At 38.0% G+C, this 12,459-nt stretch overlaps 2 protein-coding genes across 3 annotated transcripts; both read left to right on the forward strand.

The window, feature by feature from the left end:
- The first annotated feature begins 425 nt into the window (after window positions 1-425).
- Window positions 426-5,512, forward strand: LOC124454539 (protein C1orf43 homolog). Of its 2 annotated transcripts, none has more exons than XM_047005331.1 (7): window positions 426-756; window positions 1,435-1,536; window positions 1,927-2,046; window positions 2,719-2,797; window positions 2,879-3,045; window positions 4,779-4,837; window positions 4,906-5,512. In XM_047005331.1, exons 1-7 carry the CDS (start codon window positions 568-570, stop codon window positions 5,075-5,077), a joined length of 888 nt encoding a protein of 295 aa, XP_046861287.1. In that variant the 5' UTR covers window positions 426-567; the 3' UTR covers window positions 5,078-5,512. The 2 variants fall into 2 exon arrangements, with proteins under 2 accessions (XP_046861287.1, XP_046861289.1); XM_047005333.1 differs by having other exon boundaries at window positions 427-756; window positions 1,927-2,050; window positions 2,726-2,797.
- LOC124454527 (protein prenyltransferase alpha subunit repeat-containing protein 1-B-like) lies at window positions 5,482-11,715 on the forward strand. Its single transcript, XM_047005321.1, has 7 exons — window positions 5,482-5,828; window positions 5,988-6,175; window positions 7,436-7,508; window positions 8,349-8,459; window positions 9,907-10,185; window positions 11,153-11,251; window positions 11,332-11,715. Exons 1-7 carry the CDS (start codon window positions 5,482-5,484, stop codon window positions 11,651-11,653), a joined length of 1,419 nt encoding a protein of 472 aa, XP_046861277.1. The 3' UTR covers window positions 11,654-11,715.
- Window positions 11,716-12,459: the final 744 nt, after the last annotated feature.

A 12,459-nucleotide genomic window follows, 5' to 3' on the forward strand; every position in this document is an offset into this window, starting at 1 on the left:
CGGAGACTTGGATACGAAACGATTAGAAAAAAATCGGCATTGGAATTAAATGAATGCCAAAACTTCATTGGATATTTTAATGTCTAAAAAGGAGGATATCGCTTGTCCTTGGTGACATATATTTTGCTCGTTTTGTTAATTGTTTGTCCATCCAGGATTGGAAACAATTTACAAAGAGCCACAAAATAAGGTCGTTATTTAAAATATTTATTTTGCATACTGCATAATTATTTACTGATGTTTTCCTGTTTTTAAATGCTTGCATAATTCTTTTTCTTCCTCGCTTTTCCTTCTTGGGGTATGGAATAAGAAATTGTTAAGTTTTCTGCAGAGCAATCAATATTGGTAAATCTCCGCGGAGCATCTAAAGCATCCAAGTGCATCCCGGGATTGAAAAGAAACTTGTTTTCAGTTTCCCAGTCGTAACACGGCCCAGAGAATGAGGAGAATGTTGAGTCTGTGGAGTTCACATTGTCGAGTTTGTCAACTAGTCAATTTATGAGTGGGGAATTTATCAAGATTGTCGACATTTGCGATGGAAATTAATGTCCTCCTTAGAAGAATGGAATGTGTGCTGATATTGGACAGATAGCTTTTGTTATTTTTACAATGTTGATGAACTTTTTCGTACTTTATTGCATTAACATCGCGACCCAATTTGTAAGCGGAGACGATGCGTTTGAAAAGCATGACAAAAGTATTTTGAAGAGCGTTGGCGGACCTACCTTGGTTATTATCATCGTGTGTTGCGTATTGGTAAGATAGGCAGCATGTGGGACTTGGTACTGCATGATGCAACGGTTGAATCTAAAAATGTTAACATTTGATGATCGTGATGAAGACGCTTGACTTATATGAGGATTCAAGTTTTTGCATTAGATCATTTCTTATAAAGTCACTAGACTGGTCCTGACTGGAGTATATAAGAATTCAAGTTTTAGCATTAGATCACTTCTCATGAAGACACTAAACTGGAGTAATAAGGATTCAAAATTTAATGTCAGCTCACTCCAGATGAAGACTCTGGACTGTAGTAATTAATGTGTCTAGTTTTAGCATAAGATGATTCCTGAAGGTTGAAGAAACTGCGGTTTACTAGAACCAGGGATGCTTTAATGTCTATAATTGGGGGGGAGTGTGTGTGTATGGAAATATTCATATATTTGTAGCCACAGCTTGTTAAAAAAAATTGATTTCAAAAGAGAGTAAATCAAGCAAAACATGCACATATGGATGTATGGACTACCACAATTATTGACATTCTGGCATCCTTGACAAGAATTTGTGTTTAAACATCAGATCACCTACAACAAAAATGTTAAACTGTTGAAAATAAATTGTAGCATCCAAGTCAATATCGACAAAGAAATATCAATACCAAATCGATAAACAGTATTTATACTACATAGTACAATGTGACTTTGTTGTTCATAGCTTTTCATTCTTTTGGTTATACTGGTGAAAAGGCAGTTGCTGAGAATCCGATTGCTCTCCAAAAGCGGTTCGCATACACCAACCGGTGCTGGTGCTCCCAAGGTGATTTCATTTACTGTTCCCAAGGTGATATCATAGAAAATCGCACCACCTGCATGTGCCATAATATGGTCAAGAGAACTTATGCACACTTAAGAAAATACGAAATTCAAATTTCACTTGTGACATTTTGCAATATTTACTGGACATAAATTCTTGAGAAGTTGTATTTAAATGAATAAGAGTAATGTATTAGTGCAGCTAGTTTGCTTTGCAACTTTAGATCGTTCAGGGTCAACTGCAATTTTTTTCCAGATGCCTGCAACCCCCCCCCCCATCTTCAAATACTCCAGCGTGTGAAATGTGATTTCATGTGGCTTATCAGTTGACTTGATTTCACTTAGCTGTTTCAGTGATTTGAACTAAATTTTGATATTGTTTCTTTCATGACAGAGCCTTTCAAATTCCATAGATGCAAATATTCAAAGGGTGAAACGGATGCGAATTGAACCACGAATGTTGGCAGAAAATGTTCAGCATTTGTGTTGTGAAAACTCTCCGCTCCAGAGCAGCTCGGGTTAGTTTTCAACTGCCGAATTTTATTTTGAGCTCAAGTTTTAAGTTATATAGTGTTTAAAATTCTATCCCATGTATGGAAGTTGATCAAGGTTAAGCTCAGCTAGCTGGCGAAACTATTGAGGTAGACAAAACTATTTGAGAGAAGCAAGGGCAATGCTTGTTTCTTTGCTGTTCAGATTTGCCACTGTGGATAAGTCAAGAGATTGCACTTATATTCCCCATGCATCTCTAAACATTTTGAAGGCAAATCATACATGTTTTTCAATTCAACATAATAAGAAGACCGTAATGTATCCTGTCAGGGATAGATTCACAAGGGTTTTTTTGAGTGAGGATGACAGAGTGGTGTTTCCCTAGTTTAGATTAGATTCCATGTCTGCATGTTGACTTAGCATTCAGACTTTTTACTTTCGGAAGTGTCCTCCCTTAAACACTAATCACAATTTGCTTAGTATATTAGTATTTTGTCGATAGCACCCTCCTGCACCTCCCTTCACCCTCCTGCACCCCCTTCATCCTTCTGCACCCAACTTCATCCTCCTGCATGTTGCACCCCCTTTAGCCTCCAGCACCCCCTCCTGCACACCTCCCCTTCTATACATACCTGCTGTAGGTCATATTTGATGAGTAGAAATGAATTGACTTGCCCTTCATTATCCTCTGATATCCTCAGGTGCAGATTCCGTGCATTACATGAACAAACTGATTCATCGTTACAAGGCGATTGATGCCGTGACTTGTCTAGGTGAGTAACCGAAATGTTTTTTAAATCCGACGTGTTTTCCCTTTCAATGCAGTTCGAAAGATGTGTAACCTTTCAATTTAGATGACATGTTGTGTAGTGTCGATGTTGAATTCTGTCGAAAAAGTCATCAAACAGTTCAAGAGCATTTGATGTCTCTGCTCAAACCTCCTCGTGCTCCATTAGCGGGTTGTAAAGATCTTTGCGAGAAAATCATAAAGCTTTATGAGCATGCAAGATATGGAAAAATTGTATGTATTTGATTTCCGTTTTTGATTGCGACTTAAGTTGCGCTTGTCAGTCATTATAGGTAGTGAAGAGTGTGCAACAGGCGACCCTATACCAAAAACTATGTCTGGCCAACAATTTAAAGAAGTAAATTATAAAGCAAGATGACTTTGTAAAACAGTCGAGAATATACAGTTTGGTGATGAATGAACAACAGAGAACGAGAACTGTCTTTACACTACCTAAAATATGAACTAAGATAACGTGTGTCAGTGTATGTAGTGATGAATGAACAACAGGGAACAAGAACTGTCTTTACACTACCTAAAATATAAACTAAGATAACATGTGTCAGTGTATGTAGTGATGAATGAACAACAGAGAACGAGAACTTTCTTTACACTACCTAAAATATGAACTAAGATAACGTGTGTCAGTGTATGTAGTGATGAATGAACAATAGAGAACGAGAACTGTCTTTACACTACCTAAAATATGAACTTAGATAACGTGTGTCAGTGTATGTAGTGATGAATGAACAACAAAGAACAAGAACTTTCTTTACACTGCCTAAAATATGAACTAAGATAACGTGTGTCAGTGTATGTAGTGATGAATGAACAACAGAGGACGAGAACTGTCTTTACACTATCTACAATATAAACTAAGATAACGTGTGTCAGTGTATGTAGTGATGAATGAACAACAGAGAACGAGAACTGTCTTTACACTATCTACAATATAAACTAAGATAACGTGTGTCATTGTAGGTAGTTATGAATGAACAACAGACAACAAGAATAGTCTTTACACTACCTAAAATATAAACTAAGATAACGTCTGCCAGTGTAGGTAGTGATGAATGAACAACAGAGAACAAGAACAGTCTTTACACTACCTAAAATATAAACTAAGATAACGTCTGCCAGTGTAGGTAGTGATGAATGAACAACAGAGAACAAGAACAGTCTTTACACTACCTAAAATATAAACTAAGATAACGTCTGCCAGTGTAGGTAGTGATGAATGAACAACAGAGAACAAGAACAGTCTTTACACTACCTAAAATATAAACTAAGATAACGTGTGCCAGTGTAGGTAGTGATGAATGAACAACAGAGAACAAGAACAGTCTTTACACTACCTAAAATATAAACTAAGATAACGTGTGCCAGTGTAGGTAGTGATGAATGAACAACATAGCACAAGAACCGTCTTTACACTACCTAAAATATAAACTAAGATAACGTTTGTCAATGTAGGTAGTGATGAATGAACAACAGAGAACAAGAACAGTCTTTACACTACCTAAAATATAAACTTAGATAACGTGTGTCAATGTAGGTAGTGATGAATGAACAACAGAGAACAAAAACAGTCTTTACACTAACTAAAATATAAACTTAGATAACATGTGTCATTGTAGGTAGTTATGAATGAACAACAGAGAACAAGAATAGTCTTTACTTAAATACAATCTAAGATAATATGGGACAATATAGCTACATATAACAATATCTATAAAAGAAAAAGCACACTCCAAAAACATCATCTTGCAAACTCAAGATTCGAGTTATAAAAGCAAGAGACAAGATTTAAAGTGATATTTCGACTTTATTTCAAAGTCATTATCTAGCTAAGGATATAACAAAAGGATATAACAATATCTAGAAAAGGATATAACAATATCTACAACAAGAAAAGTGCTGCAAAAACAAAAACTCTTTTAACATGCGTATAATATGCCTCTTTTAAGGAGTTTGGCGAGTACGAATGTAACGAAATCATCACTTGTATTGACGAATTGAAAACAAGGTACCGACTCCAGTTCGCCATCGAACGACTATGCAATGGTTTTAACTTCTTTTTTCATTTTTGTACAGATTGCGTGAAAAATTAAATATCCCCGGAACTCTTGTTTCTGCGGATATTGGTCATTCCGGCAAAGACGATCGTCGTTCTGCGAAAGGTGTTACTCAAAGGACGCGCACCAAGCCAACTGCTGTTTTTTACACTTCTTTGGGACAGTCTCGAAGCGAAACGGCCGTAATATGATGAAAACCAAGGCACTGCATTGGTAAACGTCGTACAGCATGATTTTCGAAACTTTGCTGTGATATTAATATTTGATAATATTTATATATCTCATTCAGTGAGAGTCTTTCTCCTTGTAACCATGGACTTAAGGGGTGAACTGATATGAAAGGCAATGTAAGGGATTAGAACAATGGTGGTCTAGTAGTGCAGCCATCGGAGGTTTTGACCTGAAAAACACAGTTCAACTGTACTACCGATGTGTTTTGCTAAAAAATTGGAGGGGTCGAATTTATTTCTAGAGTGGCGAGAAAATCATTTAGGGAGTTGAAATCTGATGTTGGACGGGGGGAACACCTCTACACCCCTCTCGTAAATCTGTCTCTACTTGTAACCATTGTCCATAACAACACCAGACAGTGTTGATGTCATTATTACAGTTTATATGTAATGTAATTATGTTACGGATTTTCGAATTTTTTAACGGGATGGAGCCAGAGGTTTTTCTGGGTGGTGTGGTGAGGAATAGGCGTAAGACAATGCCCCACCAAATAAATGGGATTATCGATGGTTCAATCAGAATCCTAGAAGCAATCCTCCACTCGTCGTTTTTTGAAAATCTAGTGCCAGGAGCGCGCGGATGGCTACAAAGCAAAATGGCCGACAATTGTGATGTTGACGAGTTATCTTTAGAAGAAGAAAAATCTAAGCAAAATGGACAAGTTTATTTTGAAAAAGTGCATGAAGTCCTCACCGTGATGGGCAATGATATGTAAGAATTTTCAAAACGTGCATGCTTATTTTTATTTTTCTCAATTGGGGCTGTAAAACATACAAACCACACGAAATTGGGTTGACAATTGGCCTTCGCGTTCACAGCATCCCTCCAGAAATTCAACCGTTCTAAAATGCGTTTCATTTATCATATCAGTGAAGAATTTGACGTAATTCCATCGGTGAAACCAGTCGAAGGCAAAAGTCTTCCATATATTCGTGAGACGAACAGACTTGGAGTATTTTCTTGGTGTGTTAAAGAACTATTTTCGTACACATACGAGCAGCTAAAGGCTACGGATAGAGAAATGCTTACTAGGGATCGGGATGAGCTCAAACAAAAAGGTTCGGGATTTTTCGCCCTTGGTTACATGCAAAACTTTGCAGAAGACCTCACATCTTACATGTTGGATTTTTATAGTGATTTAGGAAGTACATTTAAGCTTTATTCAAATATCTTTTGTGTCTGTAGTATTTACTTGAAAATTTCTACTGTGCATGCAAGCCATTCTTGAGCTTTTGTTATGCATTGGTGAATAATTTTGATGAAGGGTATGGTTCGAACTGAGGATTACATGCTTGTGGACGTAGATCTTCCAGATTAATGGAGTCAACTATGAAGATGACTATTGCTGAGGTTGTCAAAATTTCAGTCAATGTCAACACTAAAAAACCTCTTCTGGGCTGCACGAACCTGGACAATCTACATTTACAAACATGTAAAACAAACTTTCAGTCAATGTCAACAATAAAAAACCTCTTCTGGACTGCACGAACTTGGACAATCTACATCTACAAACATGTAAAACAAACTTTCAGTCAATGTCAACAATAAAAAACCTCTTCTGGACTGCACGAACCTGGACAATCTACATCTACAAACATGTAAAACAAACTTTCAGTCAATGTCAACAATAAAAACCTCTTCTGGACTGCACGAACTTGGACAATCTACATCTACAAACATGTAAAACAAACTTTCAGTCAACATCAACAATAAAAAAACTCTTCAGGACTGCACAACCCTGGACAATCTGCATCTACAAACATGTAAAACAAACTTTCAGTCAATGTCAACAATAAAAAACCTCTTCAGGACTGCACGAACTTGGACAATCTACATCTACAAACATGTAAAACAAACTTTCGGTCAACGTCTACACTAAAAACCTCTTCAGGACTGCACGAACCAGGACAATCTACATCTACAAACATGTAAAACAAATTATACATAGTCATCCTTTGAGACAAAATCCTCAGAAAAAGAAATAGTTATTTGCTTTACTGAAAATCAAAGCATACTCTAAGGAATCGATCATGTTTACCATGGTTTTCACGAAGTGCGAAACAACCCGAAAATGATTATTTCAAATGGCTAGCTTCCATATTGGTTAAATGGAATCATAAAATCAGTATAGAGCGTTTTCCCCTTAGGCCATAGCTGTCATGTCAGTATATCTGTTAAAAGAATTCTAATGAAGTTTCTTTGTTTGGTACACCAATATGGCCGCTTTTTCCATTGCCATGTTGATCCCTATAGAATGAGTGAAAACACTCTTTTGATATCTATGGCTTGGAATCAAAGATTTTTGCTTTTTAATGTAGGAGTCCATTTGTTGGCATTAAGTCGCGTTTGTCTCCTTTTGCATTCTGAAGATTATACTGTGTGGAACATTCGGTATGTTTGTTTGTTTGTTTTCCTGAAAGAAGGTGTATTTTGTTATCGGACTGTACAGACATGTACCGCTAATTTTATTTCAAATTTTACTTGCCTGCGATTGGTCTTATGATCTGGTCTGATGGTCTGATGATATAGACGTCATACAACGATCTAAGAAACATATTTTTATCTTAGAGGTGAACTTTCCTAACTAACAAGGCAATTACATGTTTGTAGATGTAGATCTTCTACGTTGGTATAGTCCTGAGAAGGACTGTTTTTGTTGTTGTTGACTGACGTTTCGACAACCTTAGCGGTAGTCATCTTCAGAGACAAATGAGGAGTAAACGTCAGGTTAGCCGTATTTGTTATCTGGTTCTTACGTCATTGTATTGTGTGTACAGGAAATGTGTGGGTGTCACACCTGACATTTGCTCCTCATTTGACTCTAAAGATGACTACCGCTAAGGTTGTCGAAACGTCAGTCAGCAACAACAAAAACAGTCCTTCTCAGGACTATACCAACCTGGACGATCTACATCTACAAACATGTAACGATACTCCCGGGTTCAAACCATTTACTCTAACAAGAGAATGTTGAAATCAGTTTTCAAAAGCCAATCATTTTAAGTTGAAAGTGGTTGGGAAGTCGAAACTTAAAATGCCGACATGCTATAATCTACTCGACAAATGAACGAATAATATAAAGCAAAATTCTTCCCGCACCTTCTCCTTGCGAAGTTATAAGACCCACAAGTCCCGGGGTTTACGTATGTTACATCACGTGTTTTAGCTTCCCTCTCTGAAGATGACCAACAACTTCAGGAAGTTGAGTCTGCCTTTTTTTGAAACTTTAAGGAAATTGTACGTTTCGATACAAGCAACGGAAGAGTTGTGGAGAAACGAACTCGCCTTCACCGAATTAGTACTCACAAAACAACCACGCAGTGCCGAGACCTTCACACACAGGTTTGTACTTGATGCCTTGGTTGGAACATTTCCAGTTTAGAGGCAATTTCTTCAGTAACCACTGCAGAAGAGAAATGAACTGTTCATATAGTCTGTTTATACAGTGATGTGATCACTTCTGTATGGTTTTCTGCCTGTTACTTATCTTTAATTTAATGCTGTGTGATTGCGTAAAAGTGCATTTGGCACGAAAATGTTGCTATTTCAATTACATTTTCATTCAGCGGAACTATTAAAGTGACGGTGTATTTTCTAAAATACCTATGCATATCTGTTTTCATTCTCGAGATATTGAAGTTTTTGCAATGTCCGATTTACACAACTCGTGACGTCATTTTGCATAACGAGTCGCCACAAAATCTCTAACATCCTTTACTTTTAAGGCGTCTTTTGCTCGAAATGATCGGGCAATTTTTATACAATTAACTCTTTAGAATGATTTAAACCCTGCTCGGTCGACATAACCATAGCACCAATTATAAATGCTGCTTCAAATTTTATTATGCAATGTGACGTCACAAGTTGTGCAAAGCGGGCATTACGTATGCTTCAATATCTCGAGAATGAAAAGCGATATGAATGCACTGATTTGAAAGGTACGTACACTGTCATTTTGAAAGTCATTTTCAATGGAAATATAATCTAAACAGCACAATTTTCTTATCATTAGCTCTTGAAGTACGTACGTAGCTACCGTCTTTTACGAAGTCTTGACCGTGGTTCAAACCTACCCTTCCTATAAAGTTTCCTTGTTCTTATCATGCATTCCCAACTTCTCTAAACGTTATCGGGGTAAAACGTTCAAGTTATCGTCAACAAATGGATTTCGTGCGGAAGTGGCGGACTGTACCACTATGAGGGGGGAGGGGGTAGGTGGGTTAGCCATTAGTCCGTGATGAAAGCAGACAGAAATTAGGACAGAACTTGACCTGGATAAAGTATTCGTGCGGAAGTGGCGGACTGTACCACGATGGGGGGGTAGGGTAGGCAGGTTAGCCATTAGTCCTTGATGAAAACAGACAGAAATTAGGTCAGAACTTGACCTGGATAAAGTATTCGTGCGGAAGTGGCGGACTGTATCATGGGGGTAGGTGGGTTAGCCATTAGTCCGTGATGAAAACAGACAGAAATTAGGACAGAACTTGACCTGGATAAAGTATTACACTTCCCGAAGGCAAATTTAAAGAATAGAAATTCCCTGCAAAAATTTTAATCAAAAACTATTTGAACAAACATTCTCACATGGCATTGATTTTCTATCTGTAAATTCCTAAATGGTATTGTTTACTTTTCAGATTGCAGACTACACTGTAATCTCATGTATTCTGTGTTTTCCCAAGGAGAGGTGCGAACGAAATCTATTTTTCAATGGCCCTTAAATAACGTATTGCAGTAATGTTTATAATCAAGGCACCGCACTCAGTTCTGTTTACAATCATCAGTGTAGACGTTGGCTATTGAAAAGAGGACATTTGCAGTGGAAATATTTAAAAACTGTCGACATTCAAAAAGAGTTCGAGCTAACGCTTGCATGCGCCGAAAGATATCCTTGTAACTACGTTTCTTGGGATCATCGATGTTGGCTGTCGGGATATTTCGTGCAAGGCGATGTGACTTGGCTCGAAACGGAACTTATCTCGACAAAGGATTGGCTATGGCGTCACGTGTCTGATAATTGTGTTTATCACTATAGACAGCACGTGTTGAAATTGCTGCTCGAGTCGTGGTGAGTGCGATAAACAAATCCATTACGTGATTATGTGCTAGCCTTTCTGTCTTTGTCAAAAGTGATTTTATGTTGATACTGGAGTCATCAGGAGTGACCTGATGTTGAAACTGGAATCTTTCATATATTGTTGTCTGGTGTCTATATAAGCAGAGATCTGATGATAAAACGTACGTTTAGTATGCTCCAGCATAGAAAAAAAGCTGAAGATTTTATCTGCCTAAGTCTAATGTCTTCATCAGGAGTGATGTAGTGTTGACACTGGAGTCCATTATAGAGCCCAGTCTAGTGTCTTCATCAGGAATAATGTGATGTTGAAACTGGAGTCCATTATAGAGCCTAGTGTAGTGTCTTCATCAGGAATAATGTGATGTTGAAACTGGAGTCCATTATAGAGCCCAGTCTAGTGTCTTCATCAAAAGTAATGTGATGTTGAAACTGGAGTCCATTATAGAGCCCAGTCTAGTCTTCATGTAATGTGATGTTGAAACTGGAGTCCTTTATCAGTCTGGTGAATAATGTGATGTTGAAACTGGAGTCCTTTATAGAGCCCAGTCTAGTGTCTTCATCAAAAGTAATGTGATGTTGAAACTGGAGTCCTTTATAGAGCCCAGTCTGGTGTCTTCATCAGAAGTTTTCTGATGTTGAAACTGGAGTGTTTTATAAACTCCTGTCTGCTGTCTTCGTCAGAAGGCATCTTATGTTGAAATTGGAGTTCCTATATACGCGAATACAGTGTCTTCATCAAGAGTGACCTGATGTTGAAACTGTAAGTCTATACTCCTGTCGAGTGTCTTCATCAGAAGCGATCCGATGTCGATCCTGTCCTACTTCCATCTTTTGGTGGCGTAGACAACGTTCACATGTTCAAACCGGTTTTATCCGATAATTTTTAGTACATTCTTGTTGTGTCTGTTTGACAAAGTTAAGTTGCACTGCTCAAATCCGCTCTTAAAACGTATTCTAGTTCGAAAATGAAAGTGCTGTATCATCTTCGGGAGGAATGGACGTTAACACTCGAAGTTTCGACATATTATCCTTTCTACGAGACTTTATGGTATCACAGGTATGACTTCTCTTGTTGTCAGATCACATTGGATCCGTAAATTGAGTCGGTTGTCATCTTAAAAATATGTTAAATTTAAGGAGATTCCTGATCGCATTTTCCTCCTCGCACTTTCCATCCAAAGACTGTCGGTCTGCTGACATCTGCAGGGAGCTGTTGACTCGGTTATTGAACGACCTTGGTTGCCAAACGTGTTCTTCAGAAGATCGCTCGCGAGGTATTAAAAAAGTGGATACACGTCGAGAGGCAGCGAAGGGTAGTTCGAGCACATTTCTTCGAAATGATTTGGAAATTTCTCAGGAAATGATGGAGAAGGTGAACGGTACTTCCGTGCAAGGCTTAAGACAATGCGCTCTTCTCAAGTCGCATTTGTCGTGGTTGAGACAATTTTATGTCGGGTGATTTGACTCGAGGACGTGCGAATAACAAGTTTTGTTTTCATTGCATCATTTTTAACACTGATAGTCACGTTGTTTTTTCCCTATTTTTGTTTGTTCATTTAAGAAATTAAAGATGCTTACCGTGTTTACACAGGCTTATGCAAACTGAGGAGACCTTTGGGAGAACTCGAGAGCTGATGAGTACAAGCGTCTCCGAGGTTTCGCCTTCTGGAGAGTTCTCACAAACGTCTCCAAGGTTTGCATAAGCCAGTGCAAACACGAAAAACATCTTTTATTTCTTGCACAAAGTAACAATAATGCGAAACAGATGAATTCAAGACAGATGTTTTTTAATTTTTCCTTTAGCATGTGTTCATGATTGATTTGCAAATTCTCTTTGATTGATCTATTGATTGCGCTCAGATCGACTTGCACCGTGGTTTTGACAGGCTTATGCGAATTCAGCTATAGACCAATCAGCGCACGCGTTTTATTGTTGTTATTTTGTAATCAATACTGTTGTTCACACTTCACAATTCCCATATTCACAAAAGTAGTTTTACACTGTCCACATTCTCTCTTTTTTATTCATCGCCATCATTCACTTTCCATATTCACACGCGTTGTCAAACACTGTTCAAGCACTGTGTAAACACTGTTCATTTTGCACATCACTGGCGCCCATTCTCTCCCTTCATCGCTATCACGTGAGACGGGTATCCGCCTGGACAGTCACGCGAGTTAACATCGAAATCACACGTCTGCGCACACGTGCTTCTCTCGTTTGAATTTTTTATGCTTCTGAACTTAGCTCAACTATAGAGTGAC

This window comes from Xenia sp. Carnegie-2017, unplaced genomic scaffold (assembly GCF_021976095.1).
Source record: "Xenia sp. Carnegie-2017 unplaced genomic scaffold, XeniaSp_v1 HiC_scaffold_13, whole genome shotgun sequence".
Taxonomy (NCBI): domain Eukaryota; kingdom Metazoa; phylum Cnidaria; class Anthozoa; order Malacalcyonacea; family Xeniidae; genus Xenia; species Xenia sp. Carnegie-2017.